At 34.2% G+C, this 13,890-nt stretch overlaps 1 protein-coding gene across 2 annotated transcripts; it reads left to right on the top strand.

The window, feature by feature from the left end:
* Window positions 1–3,057: 3,057 nt before the first annotated feature.
* Dfd (Deformed) lies at window positions 3,058–12,983 on the top strand. Of its 2 annotated transcripts, XM_008203016.3 has the most exons (3): window positions 3,058–4,252; window positions 7,350–7,382; window positions 11,943–12,983. In XM_008203016.3, exons 1-3 carry the CDS (start codon window positions 3,586–3,588, stop codon window positions 12,512–12,514), a joined length of 1,272 nt encoding a protein of 423 aa, XP_008201238.1. In that variant the 5' UTR covers window positions 3,058–3,585; the 3' UTR covers window positions 12,515–12,983.
* The last annotated feature ends 907 nt before the right edge of the window (window positions 12,984–13,890 follow it).

Raw genomic sequence — 13,890 nt, 5'->3', positions numbered from 1 at the left:
AGTAGATTTTTTCGAGTGATGTTGGGTGAGATGAGGCTTGAAGAAATATTGGTAATTGAGATCTAAGTGTTTTATTAGGATAATGACTTGCGTTTTCCGGTGGTCTCCTCTCGGTGGAAGTTATCGACAGCTCGTGAACTACCAAAACCGTCCGGAAGTCTTCGTAAACAGCATTTGCTGATCGAAATCTGGTATTAGATCGTAAGTCAGTCTCCTCCCGAATGTCATTGCTGGTGCATAAAGCCGCATCAGAACCATTGTTGAAAGTAAAAGGACACAATTATTATTCATTTGTAAATGTCAGTGGTGGCCGATATTCAATATGGTGGGAGTCACCGGACCACACGACATACTTGATAAATGATGCCTGATTCTTAGGATAGCTCTGTTTTTGAACACTTTTGCGATGTGCTGTTGAATATTTTAGGTCTTTGGTGGGACGTGCTTCCGTCTGCTCTTCGTTTACATTTGGCGACGTTTCCAGACATGACATGTTTTCTTTCCCTCCTATTATAAATAATATGTGCATTTCGGGCCGTTTTTCCGCGCTTCCGGAGCGCAGAACGCGACATTAACCCAAGATGCTAATGGATCATCGATTCGAATCGCGACCATTTACACCCGAATCAATATTGTGACTTATCTACAAAACGCATCTTTTGTCAAATGATCGATCGGGGGCCGTATTGTTCGCTTGTTTGAGTTGATTTCTCCAAAATCGATGTTGCCGATAAATGCTGGAACATGTTATGAGTCTCTCGAGGTTTCTGCAAGTCACCGACTTGCAACTGCAACTCATTCAGGTAGAGTGGAGGTTCCTGGCACTGAAATGAGTTTGTTTGTTTCACGATTTTCAGCCGGTCGATACCGAACTTGATCAAAATTTTTCAAATACCAGGAGACGCTTACTTTAAATACCGACAAAGTAATTTTTGACATGAGAACGTCGCACCAAACTCGCAATAGTCTCCAGAGATGTGAATTTGCAGCACAAAAGGTGAAGGGAAGTGCTTTCAAGACTATTTCAAAGCTCCGACAAAACATTTCTGAATTTTCCACCGAAATGTGTCTTGTATATTTTTAGATTCTTTACTTTTAATGGACGTTTTATTGATTTTCTATTTAGTTGATGATTCTGTCCGCGTTATTTTGCTTCATTTACTTCTTCAGATTGTTCCTATTCATTAACCACCGGAATTTTGCCTCTGCTAACGGTTACACGGTCATTAGATACAGTTTCATGATGTCTTTATTTATAATTCAATGAAATTTATTCAAAGTTTCGTCTTCAGCGCTAATGATGTGACAATAGGTAAACCTATTACCTACTTTGCTAGAACAATAAAAGTTGCATTAATCTATCCATTACTACTGAAGCTACAAGCCAATAAAAGTGTTAATGGACAAACATCAATTACTATTATTATTGATATGCAAGCAAATAAGTACCTATGTGTTTAAAAATTTGTATAACAATTTGAATAAATTGCTTCGAAGCAGCATTTAAACTACTTAATAATAAGTATGTATTAAAATCGTGTTTGGAGATCTTAGACCTTTTCTTTGGTGTTTTCAATCTCAATTTTTTAAATAAAATGCCTCATTATCTCTTTACTAAGTGCGCTTAGCATCAATCTGTATTAACATTCTTTACACCTATATGTTTTCAGTATTCAAGATGGGTATGTTCATTTTTTTAACATTGCAGGAAATTCATTACATGCCATAGTTGTTTTTGTACAGTTTGCCATTAAACAAGCGATACGTTTTATTTAGTTTGTTATACTTTCCATAAATAAATTCAAAATAAAATCATAAAATAGCTAGAAAATTTTTCAATATTATTAAAAAGCGACTAACAGAATACTTAGCTCAAACAAAATCCAGATCAAATAAGTTTTTGATGTGTTTAAAAGTGAATCCGAGAGTGAGTTCAATTGTCAGCATCACATTTTCAGATGCCAAAAGTTAAATTCTTTTTTTTTAAACAAAATACACTAAAACTAAAACAAAGTCCGTTATTAACAAGAATTAAATTTTTTTATTCACAGCGTTCTTTTCTTTTCTTGCGCACTTACGCTTAGCGGTGGTTGAGCTTTACTTTGAAAACAGCGGTTTTACTTTTAAAAACATCAACAATTAATTTAGATCGATTTGCTTTTATTTTTTTTTGAAAAATTTTATAGAAGGAGCAAATTGGAAGATTATATCTATCGTGGTACCAAGTAAAAACAAAATCTAAGGACCATGATCAGTTAATCACGCATTTAATTGAGGAGTAAATCAATCTAAAATATTTTGGAAACTGTTGCTAATAGAATTTCAAAAAACGTGTGCCTATAAGTATAAAAAAACATTCGTGCTCCGAAATAAATAACATTATTATTACATATAAATGTATATTAGCAAATTTATCAAAATATGGTCAATCGCTCCCTAACTTACCCTACACAAACATTCTATGTTTGATCTAAAAAAATTATTTCGTAAATTTTAGAAAAGGTTTTATTTAATGATAGCGATAGTAAGATAAGTATTTCCAACCCATACTATAGACTTTAATTGGCAATTTTTTAGAGAACTGAAAAACAATCACTTGAAATTCTGAGCCACATACCTACATATTTTTTTCACTTAGCTTGAAAACCCTGTATACATGTCATGTTTTTGTAAAAATTTGCTCTTAAGTTAAAATTGATACATAAATTACATTGTTGATAAATCTTAACAAAATCGTCAAAAACTTAGCACTTAGGACACCAAGTTGCTAGATTAGTTATTATTTAAAAATAATGTTTAAATATTTTTTAAGTAATCGCTCTAGTTCATCTGAAAATAGCTCCGCTCCAACTTCCTCCAACTAAAATTTCGTCCTGTCATAATAATTAATGAAAAACTTGTCACATTTCAATCCCACCCAAATGCATTTTTCTTCGTAATTAGACGTTTTATCTCGTGGCAAATTGTGCAAAAAGCCAAAATTTCCCATCGATACTCGCAATATTTCGGAAAATATCGAAATTCCCTCGGGACGCACATGATGACGGCGCTGAAGACTTCTCCTCGTTCTCTTTTGCTCCCATGAGAACCCGAAGGAACTGCGCAAGAGAAACATTTGATAAGCGGCGACGTGTAGAAGTGGGAGGAGTAAAGTATAGCGAGCTTTTCACCATCCTCCAGTTTAAACGCGACTTTGAGAGCGAAAGGTCGTGCCTTCCAATTCTAGCCCCAAATTTTAACAAAAACTCCCGTGACTCTATTCTTGCACCAAGTGCTGGACTTGGAAATAATGTAGTTATTAGTGACCGGATTTTTAGTGAAATTGTAGTGACCCAGGTTTGGAGCCGACCGCGTGTATGTGAGCCCCCACCCCTCGCCCGAGTAGCGTCATCCATCATGGTCGGTGACGTCAGGCCCTGCTATTGGTAGAGCGGCGTCACGTGGCGAGTTAATTGAGGGCGGAGCCAGCGCGAGTGGTAAAGTAGGGGAAGAGAAAAAAGAGTCACTAGTGCGTAGTAAACCCCCCACCGTATAATCCACGGCACGCTATTCCGAGAGCTTTTATCGAGAAGTGAGGAAAAATTAATGATGAGCTCGTTTTTGATGAACCCGGGGACGGCGTTACCGACGTATCAGCAGCCCCAGCATATTAGCGGCGTCGTCGTCGACCCCAAGTTTCCCCCAAGTGAGGAGTACAACCAGAACAGCTATATCCCACCCGGGGGAGACTTCTTCGGCAACCACCACATCCAGCAGCAGCAGCTGCAGTACGGATACCACAACCACCAGAACTACAACTCGAATGTGCTGAGCAACGGATATGGGTATGGTAACTACTACCACCCGCAGCTGCACTCCCATCATGGGCCGCCCATACACCACCAGATCCGGCCGCCGATTTTGCACGACACCCAGCCCATGTGCGAAAGTTTAAATACACAACCCCCAGTTACAAGTTCCTCGAACATTCTTCAAAATTTAGCAGACATTACGCCCAATGTTACCCCAAATTGTGATGTGAAATCTAGTGTGTGTAGCCCGGGCTCGGGCCATCAGGACTCTAGAACTTCGCCCTCCGGACAACACCTCCAGGAGTTAGGTTTGCGACTCGAAGATGCCAATTCCGACGAGCAGGACGACGGAGACGACGGCCAAGGGAGTTCGACGAACAACGACGAAGACGACGACGATGAGGAGACCGGAGACAGACAAATATACCCCTGGATGCGCAAAGTGCACGTTGCTGGAGCTTGTAAGTCACTTGATATTTAACAAATCGACAAACATTTATCTGCTTCGATCGGTTTAAATCTCACTAAAAGGCACTAAATGACAATAGCTCGATGTAAACAACTCGTGTCTCCGAGACCACAAAGGTAGAGTTACAAATCGACGGTCGTTTACAAATAAAAGATTATAAATTGGAAGTACTTAAGGCTTTGTGTCGGGACAAGAGTCTGGGACGAATAACTTATTGCGGTCGCATCTTCCCATGGACGTGGACCGTCGGATTGATGGGATGAGATAAATAGCGTGTTTTGACTTTTGACACTCGAAACGCGAACTTCAAGGGGCTTTTACAAATTGACGCTATTTTAAAGCCATTTTCATGTATTTATTGGCTTGAGGGGCTTTTTAAAACGGCATCTTCCACTTAACAATAGCTTAGACAATTTAAAAAAGGCCAAGTGATTTTAAATTGACTCTTAATAACCGAATCTCATTTTTTTATTTATTACCTACACTTTTTTTTAATTAAAAAAAATACTGTTGAAATCTTCTAAATATTAATCTACTCAATAATTTTTGGAACGATTTGTCGATTTGTAGGTACTTAATAATTCGTTAACAACAGAAATGTTTTTGTTTTTTTTGGCAGCTGTTTTGTGTAATTTGGGCCAATCCCAGCAATTTTTAAATATCAAGTAACCGTTAGCTAGTTTTTAATGTTTATTTAAATTATTATACATGTAATAAAACATCAATAACAAATGTAAAACTACAATTATATTGACTTTATTGTTGAAAATTGTCTGAATTACATATATCAGTTATTACAAATTATTTAGGTGCTTAAAATCATGACTTTTGATTAAATAAAATTGTGGAATACTTAACATTATTTTCTGTAAACAGTGCCAAAAAATAAAAAAGGAAATTCTGGATCACAAAAGTGATTTTTAAAGTTTTATTCTGATCTACTTCAGTTGCAATAATTGTTTACTAACTCAGCTAAGAAAAATTGCTAATTATTTTAGTTAAACACACTTGAACTAAAAATGTTTTATTTTTTATTGTTTGCTTGAGTGAGTCGTCGTAAATATGTATAAGTAACAATGAGATCTGAAATTATGGTAAACGGGAAGGATTTATAACAGTTGGTTAGTATACAGACACCACATTTTGACAATTTTATGGCGAAGCTGTAAATAAGGGGATTAAAAAGGCCTTGCTACTGGCAAATTATCCTTTTATTGCCAGAATAGTATAAATCATTTGTGTATAGTTTGTGTTTAAATAAAAAAGTGGTTTTTTAACAAACTATGTCAAAATTAAAATTATAAATATGAGCTGTTCCAAAACTATGTAGGTAAACACTAACGTCGCATTTTCTCTCAAAATTAGTTGTTATAAATTATTTATGCACTTGAAAAAATTAAAAGCTACTTTAATTTATTGTATAGATAAGAGATCTAACTATATCAATGTATTTTTTTGGAAAATTTTTCCCAAATTAGCAATGATAGGTAAGGGTGCGCTTTTTTTAATAGAACTGTACCTAAAACATCAATACTTGGTAGGTTTATAATGACTGCGCTTGAAAATAAAATCTTTGTTATTACTTTGATCAAGTAATAAATTTATGTGTCTAATTGTCTAATTGTCTAATGTGTCAAATATCTACAAAATATTAATTAATAAAAATAAAATTACCTTGAAAATCATCTTCTACGGCTTATGATATCCTATCAAAAAAATGTCAAATTTAATAAACTAAATAATGAACAATGTAAAAATAATACAGCATATATTTTTTCATTTACAATAAGATCGGTTTTAAAGAATTAATTGACGAAATTTGATGTGGTCTTAAACTTGTCTTTGAAAAATAAATAAAATAATACTTATTTTGAACCTATTATCGGGTTCTGTCTTAGTATTAAAATCCGATTAATTGTCCTACATTCCTAAACAAAATATCTTTCACACATAACTGTGTCAATATTTGAGATGAAATACTTAAAAACATGATAAACATACCACAAAACGTGTTTTAATACCTGATAACTTTCTCCTCAGCGAAATTTATAAGTATGTTATGCTGTTTTAAAACTACAGAAATGCCAGTGTCGCATTTTCCCTAAAATTATGTTGTTATAAATTATTCATGCACTTTAAAAAATTAATAGCTACGGTAATTTACAGTTTCAGAGAGACATCTAATTATTAATAACTATTTTGCGTTTTTAACAACTTTATTTACGATAATAATTCGATAAAATGCGACGTTAACAGTTATTGTAGCTTACAGTTTTTAAAATTTAAATAATTGATATTTTTTAATTTGATGTACGAGTATAAAAAGGCTGATGTTATTAGTGACTACGTAGAAATTGTTATTACCTATTAGAAAATTTTTATACACCTGATGCTTTTAATTTTAATTTTTGTATTTTTTATGTGCGCGGGTAATAACCACGTGCATAAAAACATTATGAAATTTGATGGTAGTCATACCAGGAGCAATTTTTTCGCCACTAATCTTATTTATTTATTACACGCGAACGCAGGCATAATTTCTCTATTTCATGCATCGCCTCAGCACACCCGTCGCTCTTATAATTACATTTTACTTTTTAGCACACGCATTTCTGCGTAATTATTATTTACGTTACTATAACAGAACAAAAATCTGAATCTCATTACAAGCCTAGCAATTCTCCAATTTCCCTTGCCGCAAATGCATTTCGTACAGTATATTTAGACGATTGTTGCGGTCGTACGCACTCATTACATTATTTCGAATAAATGAGTTCATAAAAATGCAAACAGATCGGAAGATTGTAATAATTAGGGCCCTAAGCGACGTGTTAAAAACCTTTAATAAAACTCCTGTCGTCTGTACACATTTTACAAGGGATCACGTTACAGACAGAAGCACACTGCTGAAATTTATGGCCAGCCATAACATTAAATTGCTCCAAGTTAAGGAGCCATTTGTAAGCTCTCGCACCACGTGCCGGCGGTTTTGATTACATCCTTATTAATCGGAGATACTCAGGGAATTTTATTATTTGTCATGTCACAGTCTCAAACATCCTGTTTAATAATCGTTTTCGTCTTTTCAGTTTCGAATTCGAATGATTTATCAGCAAGTAGCAGTAAGTCGTTTTCAAACATTTCTAACCAATCAGTGGCTTCATGTCGAGTATTTTTCAACAAAAGTGTGGCTTTTAGTAGCAAACCAGAACTTTGACATTTATCCACTGATGTCTTATTGTAGCTTTAAGGAATTATTTTGGCAAAGCCTTAAAATTGTTGGAATTGTTTCATGGATTGTTGAGAGGACAAAATTTTGCATGTTTGTTGACCGTCCGGTTATTCCGAAGGTGACAGTACTATTCGTGACGAAACACCTACAAGCTAACACAATAGACATTTGGTATTTTTCTAAATGCAGTTAGTTTCGCTTCTTGTGCAATACCAATGCACTACAAGCAATTACAGAAGAATAATCAACAATCTACCATTATCCATTGAGCAAGTCACTTGTACAAAGGAACAATTAATCTAAAATGGAAAGAAATACTTGTAAATAATTTTCCTCATGCAAATAGCTTGCATTTTTATTCTAAATTTCTCGCATAACGAATGACCCACTTTTTACCACGTCCAGTGGTTTAATACACTGACAAAATGAGTAAAAATTTTCGGCATGGCAACGCAAACACTCCTCCTCAAGGCTGTTTTTTATTAAACATTTAGCCCTCATTGTCTCATCTCGGGTCCCTCGAAGTCCAATTTCCGGCCGATTCTCCCTGGACCACACCAGATCCTGACCTTGCCGTAACCCAGACCGTCGGTGCAATTGTTGTTTATGTCAATAATGTGCATAATCATCGTTTGGGCACCGAGAATGAGGCCCGCTTTGTGGGGACTTACCGACGGCCAAAAATTGTTTATCGTTCGTCTACAAATTCGATCGAACCATTCTAATTAGAGGCATTCAAAACGCGAGGAGCTCGTTTAATATCTCATTTCGGGCAAATGGGAGGAAGAACCACGGCTTATAATTCACAATCAAACGTTTATTAATCAGGGCTTGAAATAAGAACGTAAAGAATTGGTCTCCGTGCAGCACCTTGAGGGACACTTGTTACAAAATCAGCTAGTGCAATGACTAGTTATTGTAGCCGCGGGAGGCGTTACAAGTGAAGATTTTACTTTTTAAAGTAGCTAATCTAAACGCGGTTACAATGCCATCTTGCATAAGGTGTAACGTGACTCGGCGAAATATCACTTTCTTTGAGAATCGAAATTACAAAACTTGCAAAGTTCATCGTTTCAGTATGCGTGAGCTGAAAATATTTACACATGTGATAATGTTTTTACAGTGGCAAGTGTTGTATTGACATGAAACGGGGAACAAGTGTGTCGGAATGAGATTCAATTGAATGGATGTTGAAACATGTTTATGAACTAATTTTGCTAGAAAACATTTACGATTCTAGCAATGTTTACGTTAATAGGGAGTCACTGATTGAAATGACGACGTCTTGTTTCTCATTTATCATTACTGTCTAATTTGTTGACATGATTTTATTATTGCGACGGTGCGTTTTTAATCTGTTATTATTACTAATAAAGTGTTTTTCATAAATGAGAACAAATTCTAAAAACTTATGTTTCGTTAGTTGTTAAACATTGTTTTGAAAAGAAAAAAGCAGTGTGCATTAAGATATTTATGACGTTATTTTGTGGTATTTATGACAGAATTAAGAAAATTTTATTTGATTTAGTCAATTTTACCACTAATTTTGGCCATATAAAAGTATAAGTTGAGGGCTTGTGCAGTTTAGAAAATAAAAAAAAAAATTTGGAAACAAGTAAGCTAGAATTATTTAAAAAAATTCAACACACGTTTGGAAGCTTGTCATCTGAAAGAATTTTAATTATTATTTTTATTATTAATTATTATTGAATTATTATATATTATTTTTTTGAATTAATTAGTGTAGGTATTTAGAAAACCATTAAATTATTAATTATTCTTAAGAAGATTCTAACGGTATTTTTCTTACGGGAATTACAATGTAAAGTTCATCTAAAATATCTCGATAACTAATAAGAATTTTTGTTATTTTTTTAATAATGGATATGCGGTGTACGCAATTTTTGTTTTTATCAAAAAATGAATTAACTTAACGAATAAAATACTGTTTTTTTATTTTTCTGAAATCAAGCACGTAGTAAATAATTTAAATAACTCAAATGCAAATATCTTTTAGAAATTTTGTAAAATTTAAAAATGCCAGCGAATGAAAATAATAATAATATTAATAATTTATAAAACTTATTTGGAACTGTGTTAATTATTGAGTCTATTTTTTTATGGCTTACTGCGAGCAAGAATAAAATTATTAGATATTCTTCTCTAAATGTATGTAGTATTTTAAAGATATGTAGATATCTCAAATTTAAAAACTATACCTAATAAGTTTTTCAAAAAGTTTGAATTTAAAAATTGGAGTATGTAACTACTTTATTAAGTACAGCTATAACCATTTGCTTGGTTGAAAAAGTAGATGATGTTAATAAATGAAATGTTTGTCTTTTCTAATAACGATAAAATATACAACTTTTACAAAATTCTATTTTACAAAAAGGAATATAAACCAAAAATGCAGGTACGACTAACGCCGGTGGTCACCGTTGACGGTAGCGGACACTCTTTAAAATGAACAAAAAAAAACGTACAGCGTAATTGTGAAAATTATTTTATAAACGAGATTTTTCTAAAACAACTGTTTACTCAAAAAATAAACAAATCTAAAGGATTATTTACTGTTCGGAAATGCAAAAAATGCGACAACTTACTTAAATTAATGTTTAATTAAAAATATCTTTAGTAAACTGACACAGATCTTCAAAAAGTAAAGGAAAAATGTGATTTTAGTATAAATTGGAACAGAAATGGTGTTGAAGTCGATGATTATTGTATTAAATTATTGTTAGTTTTTTGAGTATTGTATTTTTTCATGAACTGTACACCTGAAAAAAAATCAATTTTATATTTTTTTAAGATTATGAAAGTAATTTTTGTCATAGCTATTGGTCATATTGACTCTTAAGCTGAGTCGGACAAAAATTAATTTTTTTTTCCTGAAAATGAAGATGGAGAGTAAGTAGCTACGTTATTTGTTCACGAGGAAGGAAAATACTTTTATGGTAGTTGGAGGGTGAAAATTTTTTTGATGAGGCCAGCAATTTATTTTTTATGTTATTCTAAAACTACCGATGTTTAATAGATTGTTATTAAAAATGATAATTAATTTTAAAAAATTTAAAGAAGAGTAGGTACGTAATAATGGGGCAAGCGACAATTTTTCTATGTAAGTTTTGCACAAAACATCATTAAAACATCACGTGTTTGAGCGTCACTAAAAATTTCGGTAAATTAATTATTATTGATTATTTGTTAATTTTATTATTATAGTAGGTACATATTAATAAATATGTGCATACCTATCTTGTGACTTAAGAAAAACTTCTGTTACGTTAATACAAATTTTATCTCTATTAAAATATACAGTCTCTTAGCCTTGAATATATTAGAGCGCTTTATTATAACAACACATTTTTTTATTAAAATAGGTATTCTACGTTTTAATATAAAAAAAACATTGAGTTACAGAAATTTTCTAGCGACTCTAAAGTTGTCATTTGTTCTTTTACTAGTATTAGGTAAAACTTGGTAAACTTACAAATTTAGATTAACATAATATTACTAAAAATAGATGGACTCATGATCTTTAATAAAAACAATCCAAAACCATCTCTGTAATTTTTTTAATGATACTATTGTGCATCGGAACAAAGTATTTTATCTGATTTTCTTATAAAGGATGCATACGTTCTGAAAAATATTTTAGGATTTTTTTTAATTAGATTTATAAATTACATATTAATTAAAATTAAGCTATGCTAATTAAGTAAATAACATGTTGTCTAGGCTTTTTATTAACGCATGACTTAAATACATGTACAAGAAGTATTTGAGTGAAAGTAGCTTATTAGCTTATTATGAAGTACTCAAAAAAACTAAGAAATGCTAAAAAATAAAAACCTTTAGCAACCGTCTATTTCTGGTTTGCATTCTGGGTCGTGGGAGTCTTGTTTTAAATGAAACACTAACATTTGTAGCTTGCAAAAATTGTCTTTGTACTTCTGAATACACAACAGTGGAGTTTCCTCCAGTGATTTGGTGTAATAAATATTATTCTTCTACAACTGTGTCTTGGCCTGTTTTTGAATATACCTTAGTATCTACCCAATTCCAAGTACAAAAAAATTGCCGCAGGTTGTAATTTCTTTAAAAAAATAATGAAACAGAAAATTTCGAAAATTTTTATTACCTTGGTTCCACACTTTTTATTTATTCAGAATGTAGACGATTTAAAATATACCTACAATATGTTCCATCGACTTAAAAAATCGACGTCCTTGACTTGAAAAAGATGGTTTTTTTTATGTGTCGAGTAAATAAATAGTAAAAATGTTTATACAAGGCATCAGACGCTTCGAAAAATTTAAATATTAACTCGCTCCTACATATTTAAAATAGTTCGATTCGCGTCCTCCCTAATCTAAAATGTACAAGACATCATTTATCCACCCCCGTAATGCGTTTTTAATGACAACTAATCCCTCATTTTTTCCAGCAAACGGTACCTTCGCTCCTGGCATGGAACCGAAGCGCCAGCGCACGGCCTACACCCGCCACCAGATCCTCGAACTCGAAAAAGAGTTCCACTACAACCGCTACTTGACCCGTCGAAGACGCATCGAAATCGCCCACACATTAGTCCTGTCCGAGCGACAAATCAAAATCTGGTTCCAGAACCGACGGATGAAGTGGAAGAAGGATAACAAATTACCCAACACGAAGAATGTGAGGCGAAAAACGAATCCCGCCGGAGTGACGACGACCACCAAGGGCAAAGTTCGCGCAAAGACACAGAACGCCACTCCGGCCAATAACAATGACAAACGCAAGAGTCGGGGCGAAGTCGACGGCTTGGGGGAGAACATGATGGACATGTCGCTGACGCGGCACCAGATCTCCTCCATGGGCCACTCGCACGCCCACCCCATGCACCACGACATGCTCCCCGAGACCATGCACATGGGCATGGGGCCCTCGCTCACCCCGCTGGCCTCCCCCGGCTGCGGGCCGGGGCAGGGCGGCCTCCAGCCCACCATCAAGTCGGATTACGGACTCACGGCCTTGTAATCCGATTTTTGGCGAAATTTCTTTCAGTACAATTAAGTTAATGTGAATCGAAACGCCGACAATATAAGTGTGAACTGTGACTGGACAAGTTTCAGGCGATTTTATGGCTTTCATTTGACTCGAGTCAGCGTCCAAAATACTCATTGTTGTAAGTTTTTTATGTCTTTATTGAGTTTTGTACTTTGTGCCATTTAATATAAGGATTGTTTCGTTGTTACCGTATTTAATAAACTTGAAATACATGTGACTTAAGCTTGTTTATGGCACTTTTTTACAGCACGTGTTGCTCAGGGTAAAGAGTGGACTCGTATTTCTTTTAGTCGTACGTTATAATCATTTCTCTCATTTTATTGTGCATGTATTTTTGAGGTTATTAAACCAGTGTGATCCTATTAAAGTATAAAAGTTCGGTAGGTAAAAATAGCTTGTAAATACTATTATTTAGAAATAAAATGTATACTTCTATTAACTCATCTTTTATTTATCACCTAAAAAAAGATAAGGGACTGACAGCAGAAACAACAATAACTCGATCCTAATTAGATTTTTCACAGCGATTCTTTTTTTACACAGATGTTGATGCAATTTATTTTCTCATTACGTGTCTGTCACAAGTTCACTACTTTTGCATATTTAAATATTCAACAAATGATACACAGGTAGATAGTACCTTGAGCCGTCATTGAAATTACCTACGCACCTCCAAGACACGAGGTGTAATTTTTCACAAAAGTATGACACGTCTTCGACTGTTCGACATTATTTCGCGGCCAAAAACACTAAAGCTCAAGAAACGATTTCAAACATAATTTATTACCATCGAATTTACAAACTAAATTTCATTACAGGGAAACCCTCCCCCGATCAAGTCGCGTGACTATTCCTTTAACGACCTATTTGCTAATCAATTTTATAGTGGACATTTATTTACGTCTATTAGAAAAGAAAATGGGAAAGTAATTGTGGGAGGCGTTTCGTCGAAAAATCTCCGGTTGTAACAATTCCCAGAGGTATTTATTGCAACCCTTGCCAGCGGTCAGTTCGGCCAATTCGCTCCACTACTGTGCTAATTGTTGTGTGGATTTACACACTGTTCCTGTGGGACTGTCCGCCGAGCTTAAATTTGTCAACTCTTCCACGTTAAATAAGCGACAAGCGTAAAATTGTTTTTGTGCAAATTTTATCACAGGGGCCGACCGCAAACAGCAAAGATTATTTTCTCAGAAGAGAATTTCAAAATTCAGTGTCTGGTGTTTGATGATTATTTGTAATTAAAAAACGAAGTTGGGGAGACTCTGGGTCGTGTGTATTTTTTCTTGGGAGAATAAAATATTGGGTCGGGCACAAAAAACGTCTTTGTTCTGAAACATCGAACC

Source organism: Tribolium castaneum, chromosome 4, assembly GCF_031307605.1.
Source record: "Tribolium castaneum strain GA2 chromosome 4, icTriCast1.1, whole genome shotgun sequence".
NCBI classification, from domain to species: domain Eukaryota; kingdom Metazoa; phylum Arthropoda; class Insecta; order Coleoptera; family Tenebrionidae; genus Tribolium; species Tribolium castaneum.
The sequence above is the reverse complement of the archived record's forward strand: the minus strand, read 5'-3'. Positions and strand labels throughout refer to the sequence as shown.

Excerpts from the sequence above, each read along its gene's own strand:
- Dfd (XM_008203016.3), top strand. The coding sequence starts at position 3,586 with ATGATGAGCTCGTTTTTGATGAACCCGGGGACGGCGTTACCGACGTAT. Across the intron at positions 4,253-7,349 it reads AGTGCACGTTGCTGGAGCTT|TTTCGAATTCGAATGATTTA; the intron begins GTAAGTCACTTG and ends TCGTCTTTTCAG. Across the intron at positions 7,383-11,942 it reads TGATTTATCAGCAAGTAGCA|CAAACGGTACCTTCGCTCCT; the intron begins GTAAGTCGTTTT and ends CATTTTTTCCAG.